The 13,965-nt window shown below is 40.7% G+C and overlaps 1 protein-coding gene across 1 annotated transcript in view; it reads right to left on the bottom strand.

Annotated features, from left to right (window-relative positions):
• The window catches only part of HADH (hydroxyacyl-CoA dehydrogenase), a 34,973-nt gene that overhangs the window by 7,684 nt on the left and 13,324 nt on the right, over window positions 1-13,965 (bottom strand). The window contains exons 4-6 of the mRNA XM_048846687.2: window positions 9,078-9,204; window positions 2,249-2,338; window positions 511-583 (exon numbers count right to left, since the gene is read on the bottom strand). Coding sequence (XP_048702644.1) covers window positions 511-583; window positions 2,249-2,338; window positions 9,078-9,204 — 290 coding nt within the window. The remainder of the gene's footprint in view (window positions 1-510; window positions 584-2,248; window positions 2,339-9,077; window positions 9,205-13,965) is intronic.

Below are 13,965 nucleotides of genomic sequence, written 5' to 3'. Positions count from 1 at the left end.
GTTATTCCAGAATGCTATTCCAGACTAACTTCAGATGCTGACTCTCTTATTCCAGAAATAAGAGCGTCCACACATGGAGTTAATCTGGAATAGTTAATCCACTTTAAATCCATATCCTACCTTATCCTGGATTAGTTTTCATGTGTAAATATGTTTTAAGATTCTAAAACACGTTCAAAAACTTCACCCGTTTTAACCCAAGAACAGGTGTTCTAACCAAGCCAACTCTCCCCATCATCTCTAAACCATTTCCCAACCATTGGAAAATTCAAATAAGCAATTTATAAATACTGATTCAGCATCCAGGGATTGCTCAGCATCTCAAAATTCAGATGAGAAATTCTTTTAATTACATCTATAGGCTGACGTTTGACATGATCACAACTTTTTATCATCTGACTGATTCCTAAAAGATCAAACATTTATAACAATCCCAACACTTATCTGAAGAGATTAATATTTAGCAGAGTAATGTCAACATCTCACAAAGTAAATACCACTGGTAAATACCTCTCTCATAAAGCCGGACTGCTTCTAGCAGGTATGGCACCAGGAGACGATTTACAACAAATCCTGGGGTATCCTGTAAAAAAAAAACGCACAGAGTTTCTAAATAAACCCTCTATACCGATACTATAGCCAAATGCTGTATTACAAGTTCAACAAGGAAGCTGCTTATTAGCTCACCAAGTTTCAGTTCACTCTGGACTACCGGTCTTTTGCCTGATTTACCTGTTCACTACTTTTGTTTAACAGAAATTAATCTCATAACTAAGAGCTATTATGTGATCAGATATGGCTGGGGAACATAAAAGGGCCTCATCCCCATTCTTAATTATTAACTGGTCTTAAAAGACTCAATGTTGCCTCTTAGAAAGCTACTTGGAAAATACGAGCTAGTCAGAAAAATTCTGCTGATACTGGGTTTTTTTGGTGATCTAATCTAGGGAGAGGAGTTCTTCCCTTTCGTGTGTGAATTTATTAACAAACACATTCATGGTTTAAGAGCTTTTCTACTCCTGCTGTTTATTCATCATTGTAAATCAAACTTCTGTGACATCATAATCACTTCAACAGCAACCAATGTCAATTTTGCAAACAGAAAGTGATGAACTGGGTTGAGAATTATGCAGCAGGGGCAGCTTGACTCCCAAACAACCAAGATCTTGTTTTAATGTAAGCTTCTATAGTAATCAAAAATGTAAAGGGAAATGAGAAATAGAACATATGAAAGAGTACTGTAAACACCAGTATTATTTAATATACTATCCCATGTTAGGATAATAATAAATAATAGTACAAAGTACCACACCTCACGCTCTTATACAGCAAGTATATATTCCAAGTGCTTCACAATGTTAGGCAACATTATAATCCCCATTTTACAAAGGGGAAAATTAACACACAGAATGGCGAAGGAACTTGTCCAAGGTCTCACTTCCATCGTGCTTTTTGCTCATGGAAGTCAAACTACTTTACAAACAGTAACTGATGAGAAGGGAAAGAGTTATCTACACTTTACAATTTGGGAAACTGAAGTACAGAGATTTAAAAAAACCTGCCAAAGACCACAAAACAATGTGGTGGTACAGCTGAAAACAGAACCCAGGATGCCAACAACTCCTTGACAATAATTCCTCCTTTCTATGGGCCAGATGCTTCCATGAAAGGGGAGGAGCCATCGCGCTGCCTCCCCCTCCCCACAACTCCAGTCCCCAGAAGCCCTCTATAAGGCGAATGAGCAAAAAGCAGTGAAGATTAATACTGCTCTGACCCACACTGAGAGAGAATAATGTGCATAGACTACCCATAGTGGAGGATCCAAAAGCAACACAGCACATGAACTGGCTGTGATGCCTCAGGTGTTTGGAGGGCAAGGGGATCAAGATTCTCCACTGTAGTTAGGGTCTGAATGGACTGGAGCAGTTAACTGCGATCCCTGACCCCCACTAGGTTTGCCAGAACTATCCCTTGCTCTTTCCACGCAACAGCCAGACCCACTCAATTCACACAATGATATGGCAGATTGGGATCTCTCTTTCTTTCCAGGACTTTTAGCAAGCAAGTTGTTCCTCCTGAAGGGATTTGCATGGGAATGGATAATCTGTGCCAGAAGCAGAGTAGAAAATTTTCATTGTGTTCATGCAATTACACACCACATTAAAATGAATTGGTTTTTTTTTAAAATGAGCAGACCTGAAGTCCCCTGAGCATTGCACGTCTCTCCTCACAATCTAGACCTACTTGCCTTGCAAGATATTGGATTCTTTCCCAATGCTTTGGTGAATTCCATGAGCGACCCAAAAGTCTTTTGGCTGGTCATTGGTGTCTTGATGACCTAGCAGGGAACCAACATGCGTTAATAAGCAACCAGAAGCCTTTTCTCTCCCCACCCCGATAACTGTGCCAAAAATTAAACCATGATTCAGGATGTTCTCTGAATATTCCACAAAATACCTATATAACAAAGAACAGTCACACTAACCAAAATTAATATACATGTAACAATAAAACAGTGAAACCTATTTTAAAGCACTCCAAAGTACCCTCCACATTCTGAAATTGTTACTGTAAGACATTTAAAACATGCACCAGGTTCAAAGCAATGGCGTTCATCTTTTTAGAATTCTACTGTAAAGGCTCCTGTGTGGATAGTATAAAAACTTCAAAAGCCATAAGGTCCCTAATGCCCAGGGAAACACATTGGCGACATTCTAGAGAACCATGTTTACACACAGTTCTTGATAGAAAGGGCGTAACATGGCTTCCTTGGCCAATATAAACAGGTGGACAGACACAGACACTGTATTATATCAACACATGAAGTCTAAAGAAAACAGTTTTTAATTTCTACTTTTCAAACTGTGTAAAGGCCTCTTATAAGCTTAAGAGTAGGAAGGACCCAAGTTATTTTCTTAGCAATTTTATCCTTACCCTTTGGCAAACTTGGATTTTTCTAAAGAGTTTAACAGAGTTTGAATTTAACAAGGTATCTGTTTACTTATTTATTAGTGCCCCAGAACGAGAAATGATGCCAATGCAGCTCTGGAAATAACATTTGTTAGTTAACTTGGACTTTCTATGCATCCACGCAGAATCAACTATGCTACATAAGCAGTGACAGATAGACTTTATCATCACAAGATTTTCAGTGGAATTTGGTCTCCTAAGCACCAGAATGACTACTGATATCAACACAAAAACAGTGAGCGTGGAATAAAAGCAGCAGGATTTGTTTCTCAGCAGTAAAATGGTAGTGTGCTTCTTTTGAAGTTAGATCTAAGCATCTGGAAGACATTCACACAAGACTGTACACCAGTTTCAAGGAAGCTCAAATTTATTTTACTTCTAGGAATTTTGAATGCTAAATACTAGTCTCTCAAATTGTCAAAGGAAAAATCTCTAAAAACTCTCTTCTTCTTTTCTGAAAAGGAGTCATAGAGTTTAAGGCCAGAAGAGATCACCAGATCATCTAGTCTAACCTCCTGTACATCACAGGCCACCAACACCACCCAGCACCCACATACTAATTCCAACTACCAAAATTAGATTAGTATTATGGTCCAGTATTATGGTCCATAGGAGACTAGACTATTGTACGCCACAGACAGAGAACAGGAGGGACTGAGGGGCACCAAAGCCAGAGACCCCTGCAATGGCAGGGAAATGATTAAGTGAGATATATCCAGATAATCCTGGCAAGTGACTCCCACACACATGCTGCAGAGGAAGGTGAAACCCCTACATGGTCACTGCCAATTTGACCTGGGGGGAAATTCCTTCCCAACCCCACATATGGCAATCAATTAAACCCTGAGCATGCAAATAAGAACCAGCCAGGTAAGAGAATATGTGTCTGTGAAAGCTGTCCCGTTAGATTCAGTGAGAATTTCTGCATGGACTAAATAAGTGCCCTTTAGACAATCTTCAAAGAAATTTGTGACGGATTTGACCCCAGCATCACAGCATCTTAACAGTGTAGTTTTAAGAAAAGGAGTACTAGCGGCACCTTACAGACTAACCAATTTATTTGAGCATAAGCTTTCGTGATGCATCCGATGAAGTGAGCTGTAGCTCACGAAAGCTTATGTTCAAATAAATTGGTTAGTCTCTAAGGTGCCACAAGTCCTCCTTTTCTTTTTGCGAATACAGACTAATACGGCTGCTACTCTGAAACCAGTGTAGTTTTAGTTAGCCATTTGGCACTGGCACGTCCAGAGTTCAAACCGTTGATCTCTAAAGCAAGTGCTTAAGTGTCACAAGGTCAAAATCATGTCCCACTGAAAAATCTATATAAAATTTAAATACACTAGAACATTTTAAATTGATACTGAAGCCTGCTGCAGTGGCATGGGTACGTTCTCTCCAGATGTATAATCAAAAGTATCGCTCATCCTGCAATTCTGTTCTGAATCTCTTTCCTCGTCAGAGATGTTTGCTTTCTTCCAGACCTCCACTTTTAGGTAATGCAATGCAAGTGGATTTCACCTGTTCTGACCTCAGCCCTTTGTCATTCTGAAACAAAGAAACTGAGTGCCATTCAGTCATCATATAGGGCCTTTCAGCCTTAAAAGACACACAGGTTCATTTTCTCTAAACAGACATGAAAGATCCCATGACACTTTTGGAAAAACAGGATCAGACCCATTGTACATTAAGACCTGTCTATTGTGACAGGGTCCGGGCAGACGGCTACAGGAGAGTAATTTTTTTTTTTTTAATTTGGCAAAATTACTCACACATTTATTGGGTCAATAATACTTGGTTTGCAGGTGGTTCACAAACTGCAAATATTTGCCATTCATGCTGTGTTGGTGAGTTTGGAGTCATGTGGTCTTGTTGCTCATCTCTGATTGGATGATTTACATAGCCAACAATAACAGAGTACTGGACTGGAACACAGGAGACGTTGGGCCCTGAGCAAATTACTTCGCCACCTCCTGCCTCGGTTTCCCCATAGTGACTTTTGGATTGGAATGAAGTAGCTCTGTGAAAAAAAATGGTCCCTATTTTGTGAAGTGCTGAGTCTCGTTGCCATTACAATATCTCAGCAATGCACAGGATCGGTTCCTGTGAAAGCTTTCCAATATGTTCTTCATCCTGTCCCTAGTGCACGAAATAAAATGTGGAGCTAACAAGTGCACTTTGAGTTCATTTGTTCTGATTGGTTCAGTTTCCGCTGTTCCCCAACAGGAGAGTAATAGAAGGCAGATATATTAGCCCAGGTTAAGTACGTCCCTTTTCGCTGAGTAAGGTAACAGGGAAGGTTCCAGATCAATCAGGAACCTTCTGGAGACAATTAAGACAGACAGGCTGATTAGAACATCTGCAGCCAATCAAGAAGCTGCAAGAATCAATTAAGGCAGGCTAATCAGGGCACTTGGGTTTAAAAAGGAGCTCACTTCAGTTTGTGGTGCGCGCGTAAGGAACTGGGAGCAAGAGGCACTAGGAGTTGAGAATGCATACTGTTGGAGGACTGAGGAGTACAAGCATTATCGACATCAGGAGGAAGGTCCGATGGTGAGGATAAAGAAGGTGTTGGCAGGAGGCCATGGGGAAGTAGCCCAGGGAGTTGTAGCTGTCACACAGCTGTTCCAGGAGGCACTCTAGACAGCTGCATTCCACAGGCTGGAACCCGGAGAAGAGGGCGGGCCCGGGTTCCCCCCAAACCTCCCAACTCCTGGTCAGACACAGGAGGAGTTGACCTGGACTGTGGGTTCACGAAAACGGTCAAACTGAGGGCTGCCGTGAAGCTCCAAGGCAAGCAAATCTGCCAATAAGCGCAAGACCCACTAAGATAGAGGAGGAACTTTGTCACACTATAAACAAAGATGCCCAGGATTGATATAAAGGATCACTTACTGGAGGATTCCCTGCACCTTGAAGTCTTTAAACCATGATTTGAGGACTTCAATAGCTCAGACATAGGTTAGGGGTTTGTTACAGGAGTAGGTGGGTGAGATTCTGTGGCCTGCGTTGTGCAGGTAGTCTGACTAGATGATCATAATGGCCCCTTCTGACCTTAGAATCACAGAGTTTATGATTAAAGTGTGATTTTAAACAGATTTAGTTAAGCCAGTTCAAAAGGCCATGTGGATATTTTTATTTCAATTTAAAAAAAGCTTATTCCAGTTCAACTTAAGTTGGCAACATACTTAAGCTAAACTGAAATAAGCCGCTGTTAATCGAAGTGTTCACACTGGGGTTTGCACATTTAAGTAAACTAGTTTAATTAAATCAGTGCAAAACTATGGGTTGACAAGATCTAGGTCAACCATTTAATAGCAAAACTATTAATCTAATATATTCTATATATGCAATATGAATGAGTTAATATTATTATAGGAATCTGAACTTGTATTTCTTTACATAAATGTATAATGTCAACTGGAATTAGGCACCAAATTGAGGTTTCACAAAAATAAGCTTCATGAGACCTTGGGTAACTGAAATGTTTCTACATATTGGTTACCACTTATTCAATATTCAGAGAGAGAACGTTCCACCTGCAAAAAACCCCAACATACCCGTCCAATTTTTATGAATGTTAACATTTGTAGCCATGCCTGGTTTGTTAAATGTGTAATCAGAGAGTTTTCACTCAATTCAGTAAAATCACTGGAGATGACGTGCCATGGGTAGTGTAAAGATGCTCACTATGTAATATGGTAACCTCCTGTTAGAGAGGTCTGATGACTGTATTACTATAGAATGACTCTAAACAAAAGCTCATTATTGTAATAATAAAACACACATTTCTACGGTTTTTCTTTATTTCCATCTGAATCATCTATTCTACCTAGGGAACACAGGTCTGCAGCGTTTGCCAATCCAAACATTATGATGCTGCAGGACAGCCTGAAATTGAAAGAGCCTCTAGACAAAAGGAAAAACTAGTATGTCTCTTTCAATTTTTAACATTGGTTTCAACCCTACAAAGAGATCCCAGGCAGATATTTATGCCCACATAAAGTCCCAACGCCAAAAGCCTTTGCCGGATCAGGCTAGTGACAATTATAGCTGATTGGGAATTTTAAAACAAAACTTTTTTTCGTCGGAAAATGCCAATTCCTCAAACCAAAATATTTGTGGAACCATTTCAGTTTGACAAACTTCTGCCAGTGCACTCCAAGAGTCCTGATGGAAACTTGCCGGCTACATGCCTGGTGTTCTATCAGCTCCCTTGGGGAACTGCTAGGAAGCCTGGGCTTCCAGAGCCTGCAGCTCTGGGGCAACTGTGCCATACAGATTGCCTCAGTCACAGACCCCAGGGCTTCCAGACTCCCTGCTGTGGAGCCAGGAGTATGACCGCCTCGGCTCGAACCAGGGCTCTCAGGACTTTTAAGATTCCCTACTCCATAGCAGGGGACTCCCCAGGCAGCCCTCAGAGTCCCTTGGAGCCAGGAGCTGCTGGCTGCTCAGTTTCATTTTGGGAAAAGTTGAACAGAAACATCTTGAGTTTTCCAAAATGAAATTTGTTTAGAATTTCTTTTCCGTGGGAAAATATTTTCTCATGGTCATTGATCCTGAGTTTTGACCAGCTCCAGTGATGATACATCTCTGCTATTTCACAGTCCTGTAAATACCACTTTGTAAGTTGGCCTGAAGATCAGTCCCCAGTATTCACTACTGAGGTGGAAAATTTCAGCTTGCAAAGATCTGCCATATGATTAATGCATCTAGAGAGAGAGACTCAAGTATTTTTTACAGCCGAAAATGTGTATCAATTGGCATTTTCAGAACACAACAGATGGACAGATTTTGTTCAAACTTTCCTGAAATATCATTTATTTTAGGACTGAGATAACACATGGAAGATTTCATCCAGAAAATTATTACAAAAAAATAAGCCTAAAAAACTAGGAAGTTATAACAGAAGGCACAACATAGGTGAATGTTTGTTACTGAGGAAACTCTAGAATTATTCATATATTGGAGGTCGGAGGGGCGGGGGAGAGAGAAAGAAGCACAGCACTTTAGGGCATGGGGAGGAAGAAATCTTGCTTCGTAGCAGAGATGGGCCCAAAGTTCACTTTCAGACATACCCAAAAGTTCCTATGTGTTTGTCTCTGCAGTTTTTGGTTTGACCTATTTCAAAGATAGATCCAGCTGTGAAATTCAACCCCGCCCCCCAAGTCTGAGGGAATTATGGTAAGTGCTTCAGATCTGGGGTTCTGGCTCACCCCTACTCCCACTGCATAGGCATCAGATGTTAAAAAAAATTGTTATGTTGGTCATTATTTTTTGGTGAGGGGGATAAATTGGGTAAGGAGTATAGTAATGTTGTTATGATGGGACGGACTTCATGTGCTCCTGTACACTTCCACAGGGGATGCATTTATTATTCTACTCTAAGTAGCAAGATGAATACATATTTTATGATCTATTAAAACGACAGACACCAGGCACATGTGCCTTTAGATGAATGGTCAAGTAGCTTTAAAATAATTGTATTTTTCGTACCTTAATACAACTGAGAAATAAAGATCCAAACCTGGTATTAAAAACAAATTATTTCAAAATCTCCACACACTTCACCTGAAACGTATCAGAAGCATAAAAATACATATTGTTTCAAAGATGCTAAGGATTAGATTCGGATGTTCTGAAACATTCACAATAAAGGAGCTAATGACTCAGGGGACTGGCAACAGGACGTGGGGTCTTTCACCTCTTTTAACATCAGTTCATATCCAGCCTGGGCTCATAGGAACCCAAATTCCTCTGCCCATTGCCTGATGACTTAAAACACAAAAAGTTCTTATCAGACAGTTGTCCATGTGACTGAAATCATCATCAAACCTGATGCTCTTGTTGGCAGTCTCAGCAGAGAAGCCAGAAGCTGATTGGGCATGGAGATGGATCAACCAGAGATGAAAAAGTCCTGTTGGACTGTTCAGTCCATCACCCTCTCTTGGAATGGAGGTCATTTCATCTTCTTATCTCTAAAGGTAGCTCCTCCTGGTCATGAGGGCTACACACTGGGATACATCCTATTACGTTAATGAACTCTCAGTGAAGTACAAGTATATTGCCATGCTATAATATTTATTATCAGAATACTATCAGACACTTACCTCCACAAGCTTCATCATAGGCACTGGGTTAAAGAAATGGAGGCCACCAAAGCGGTCCTGCCTAGTGGTGGAGTTGGCTATGTCTGTTATTTGCAAAGACGAAGTGTTGCTCGCAAATATTGTGTTTCTGTGGGGAAAGGAAGTGAGGATTGTGTAAAAATGACAGCTATCTTTGTCAACAAGAAGGTCTGTGCTCTAAAGATCAACAGATTTCAATGGGCATTCAGTGGCTAATCATGAGTGTCTTTTTTTTTTTCAGCTAGCCTATTGTAGGCCAACTGTTCTTAAAAATACCCCATCATACATAGCTGACACTACCCTTCACTGGTCTTTCCATAGCATGCAACTAAAAATAGCACCACAATGACCAATAGTTAAGCTTGTCTCTGAAAGTTGTATGAATTTGTAACTCCAAGAAGAATATATAGGTCTCCTCACTGGATCAAGAAAAGAGTTTTTTCTATGAAAAGTAGAAAAGTTTTGTAGTCCCCATCACAAATCTCTTATTTCAGGAAAATTCTTCATTGGCTCAAAAGAGCCTATGGGATTTGTGCTGCTAAGTCATTTACATGATTTTGAAAATCCTATTCTTAGAAATCTAAATATGGATCTAAGAGTCTAGCTTTTGAAAATTTTTGCCAATAATCTTTTTACAGTATACACTGAGAGATCTAGACAGCAGACATATTGCAAAAGGAAGAAGTAGAGCAGGAAAACAGATGCCACGAAGAGACAAGAATTGCTGCATACAGCACAGTCATTCAGTAAACAGGACCATATCCAGATATCTGGTTGGTGGGGTGTTTTTTTTAGATTTATAATGGCAGGGAAAAGAAATCCATCCATTGGCATAAACCAGTTCTTAAATTTAAATAATTCATATAGTACCTTCTGTTAATGAGATTTCAGAGCACTTTTCAATTATTAAACCTCATAACACCTGTTAGATCGAGAAACTGTTTCTTCTTTGAGTCAGGAGAGCATCATAGATCTTGAGGGGTTAGAAAAACACTTGTTATGTAAAAAGAGACTGTGAAAGCCACTGCATTTTTACTTTATGTAAAATATCTGAATTTCTGAGTCTGACAATCACATAAATGTCTCTAAAAAGTCTTACCTACACATCTCCCCAGCAGCTATCCTTTAATCATTTCTCCCTGGCAACAGCACCACAAAACAAGCCTTAGGGCTTGTCCACACAGTGCACTAGTCCACACTAGTGGGATGTAAATTCTAGTGTGCACTAGCATGTTGCACTCCTTACATTAATGTGCACTAGGGAACTTTTAGTGAGTGCCTGCAGGGTCCGCATAGGCCAGCTAGTATGCAACATGCTAGTGCACATTAGCATTTACACCTCTCTAGGCAGACTAATGCACTGTGTAGACAAACCCCCAGATTATTCTTGGGCAGGGCACTGAAAGAATGTTTTGCCCCCACAATTCTGATATCAGTAGTTAAGATTTCTGAAGGTCAAAGAATATGAAGGACAACAATTCACGACCCACCCTTACTCAGAATGTTCACCATTGCTTCCAATGAATTTCCATACAGAAGTCTCTCATAAATAAACAAACCCAGAAGCAAACCTAACAGACAAGACTCCTTCTCACAAACTAATGGTTGCAGGGTCAGAATTTTTTAGTTAAGCTTCTAATCTCTGAAATGCCCACTTCTGTGGGTAAAAATCAGAACCTTACTGTTAAAGTAAAGCTTTGCATTGTTCTATAGATACAATTAGAAAAAAATCCTCATTAAAGCTACATTGTGTCCGAGTGCACCTTGCCCACATTATCTACTTAAACTAATAAACTGGTTTAAACCAAATTTAGATAGTAAAAGTTCCAGCTTAGAGCAATGCTTAACAACCTTTGAAAATAGCATTTAGTAAATGGAAATATTGACAAACCCTTAATGAAATCTTTTTGGAATCAGGTGTCCTTGCCTGCAGTGCCACCTAGTGGGGCCCAGGAAGAATCACACAGAATCTCAAAACTCAAAAGACAAGAGAAAAGAAACGTCGCCTTCCATGAAGTTATCCAGACTGTCCAGCTCCTTCTTTAAAAATGCTGAAGTTGTGGATGAAAGAATGCCTCCTTCTGGCCAGTTTTGTAACACAATATCAGAATACAAACCACAAGCCAGACACATCAGCCAGCTCCTGGCTGGGGTTGCTGCCCTAACAGAAAGATAAATCCTGAATCAACAGAAATGATGATATGCAATGCCCACTGCACAGAAATTGGCAGTGTACAGTTAGGGAGGCAGAGAGAAAAGGCAGGGGGGTTCACAGAAAAAGAAATAATGAAGAACTCTCACTATATGACGACTGATGCACCTGTCTAAAGTAGAAGCAACATAAATTAAATGCACACATAATAATGGACGCAGGAAGTGACATGACAATCCTGCACTAGCCTATTTAGAGCAGGACAGGAACTGATTCAATGACAGTAGAACATGTGGTGCATAAGGAGGGGAACCCACCCATATCACTATTCTGAAAACGAAACTGAGAGACATTACCAGGGTCATTGATTATGTATGAAGAGGAGGCATCATAACCATTTCCAAATAGTAGGAGGATTCTCAAATGTAATACTGAAAACAAGATAACCTGCAAACACAGTTAGGCAAAACCCCAGAAAGTAATTACACTTCTCTGTTTCCCTGTCACACAATGCTGCTATGAGGGTAAATTCATTAAAGTCTGTAAAGTGCCAGCAAATCCTCAAATGGAAGGTGCCATAAGAATGCAGAGGACTATGCATATAAATCAATGGAATCAATGGCATGATTCATCTAAGCTGAAATAGAAACCCTGTGTGACAGCTGCAGCCAGAGCCCCTTCAGCTGCTGAGTGCAGATTTAGTGCTTTGAGTTGTGCTTGTACAAAACTTCTGTACTGTTAAAGCACTTAACTGGCTTAGTTTAAGTCAATTTGTATCTACAAGCATAAAATTTCAAGCAGTCAGCAGGGACAATACCTACCCCAATTCCCCAGTGCTCTCTGGGGATGCTAAAGTCCCACGGACTACCTGTTTGCCCCATGCAGCTTTCATTCCCCTGCAAAAGTATTAAGCTGTACAAACAGAGAGTTGGCAAGCCTGAATGTCCCATCCTCCCACCCCCAACAGAGTTCAGCAGCTCCACAAAGTAGTGAATTGCGTGGGGCTGCCAGGTAGCTTAATGAAGCTTAGCATCATCACAGAGAGATAGAGGCAGCCCCACCTTATTTGAGCATCTTAAAGACTTATGATTGTAGAAGCAAATCTGCTTAAAGCTCACTAACTTGGCTGAGCTATAAGCTAATTTACCTCTACAAGTTCCTGAGAAGATTCATAGCAGCAGGCTCCCCTCCTGTGAACCCTAAGCCTTCAACAGTAGAAAACAATTCACCTGACACAATGTTTCTTGTGTCCAAACTCCTCGGAGAACTTATGTAGAAAACTATGCTCTCCACACAGAGGGATTTGGGTTTTTTTCCATCTCTTATTTATTTAAGATGGGGGGTGAACGGGGGGGAGAGAGAAAGGAAGTAGGCTGGGGCTCATTATGTGTTCTGCACAAGGGTTATATTTCTTGTAGCAATCACAGCTATAAAGTTAACTAAGTTTACTATGTGGGATACAGATGTATACCTGCTTCTGCATACTAAATGGAGGTAAGGGCAGCAAAGTACAATAAATAACTTATTTTAAGTCAACTCAAACAGTTTTCTTAACAATAAGCTGAAATGCTACTTGAGCTTACTTATGTGAAATTAGTTTACGGTTCCCGCTCAAACCTACCTATACAATTCTTGGTCTTCACTTCAACCTAAGCAAGCTACAGATATTTTGGGGAGGAAAGGTCTGTACCGCCCCTTGCCACAGAGAAAAACTGTGACTGGATCAGTCAGGGTTTTAAAGGTTGCTGCACTGTCACAGGGATTAGGTATGTTTTCAATAGCTCCCACAGTTCTTGGATTCTTCTCTTAAGGGAGAATGGGCTGATAGCTCCATGCAGCGCTGCTCAGTGCTTTGGCTAATTACGAGCATGCTGGAGTTCTGAGGGAAAAGCAGTAGTAGACACCTGGCTCACCCTCCAACACTGCAACCGCTCAGAGTGGCTCCACAAGGAGCTGCCACCACATTTGCTGAGCAGGAGTCTCGGCTCTGACCCTGCCCAGCTTTGCCACTGTCAGTGGTTTGAGTTACAAGGAAAGACCCAACCTTCCACCTGACATATAGCAACATATATGATCTGCAAGAAGAAAGGGAGAAAAGTCAACTAACCCAACACCTCATTAGCTCTTAAATCCATCTCACCAGCTCTTAAGCCAATTAGGCTTGTGGCTGGTTAACGAAGGGAGAAAAAAGGAAGCAACTTAGGAACCTGTCTCCTTTCCACTAGCAGCTCTTTTGTGGGTATGAGAATTATAGGCATGTGCACATACAGGGCACAGGGATCCAAAATTATTCCAAGCTATGGGGAAGGCACAGGAAGATGGAGACATAAAAATAAAAGCAAAATCCTTCATTCTAGGGTAGGGAATATATTAGAATTCCTTTTGGCTACAATCCTATCACTTTATTGAGCCAGTGGAGAAAAGACACTTAGAAGTAACATAATTCCCTTCTGCCACCATCCTTTGATTTCTGTGCCGATTTGAAGAAAGCGTGGGGGCAGGAGGATCTTCTTTCTTTCCTTCACGCACCTTCCCCACCACCAATAATGAAAATAAAAGCCTAATATCAATCAAAATACACAGTAGGGAAAATGCAGTAGTTGTTAGAAAAAGTAACAACCCACAACTACTAGCATTTACAGATATCTATTTAGTGACCCATCAGAGATAGGTCTGCTTCCATCTTACCATTCATTTTCTCCACGTGAGAAGTCGTAG

The sequence above is a fragment of the Caretta caretta genome, chromosome 4 (genome assembly GCF_965140235.1).
Source record: "Caretta caretta isolate rCarCar2 chromosome 4, rCarCar1.hap1, whole genome shotgun sequence".
Taxonomy (NCBI): domain Eukaryota; kingdom Metazoa; phylum Chordata; order Testudines; family Cheloniidae; genus Caretta; species Caretta caretta.
The sequence above is the reverse complement of the archived record's forward strand: the minus strand, read 5'-3'. Positions and strand labels throughout refer to the sequence as shown.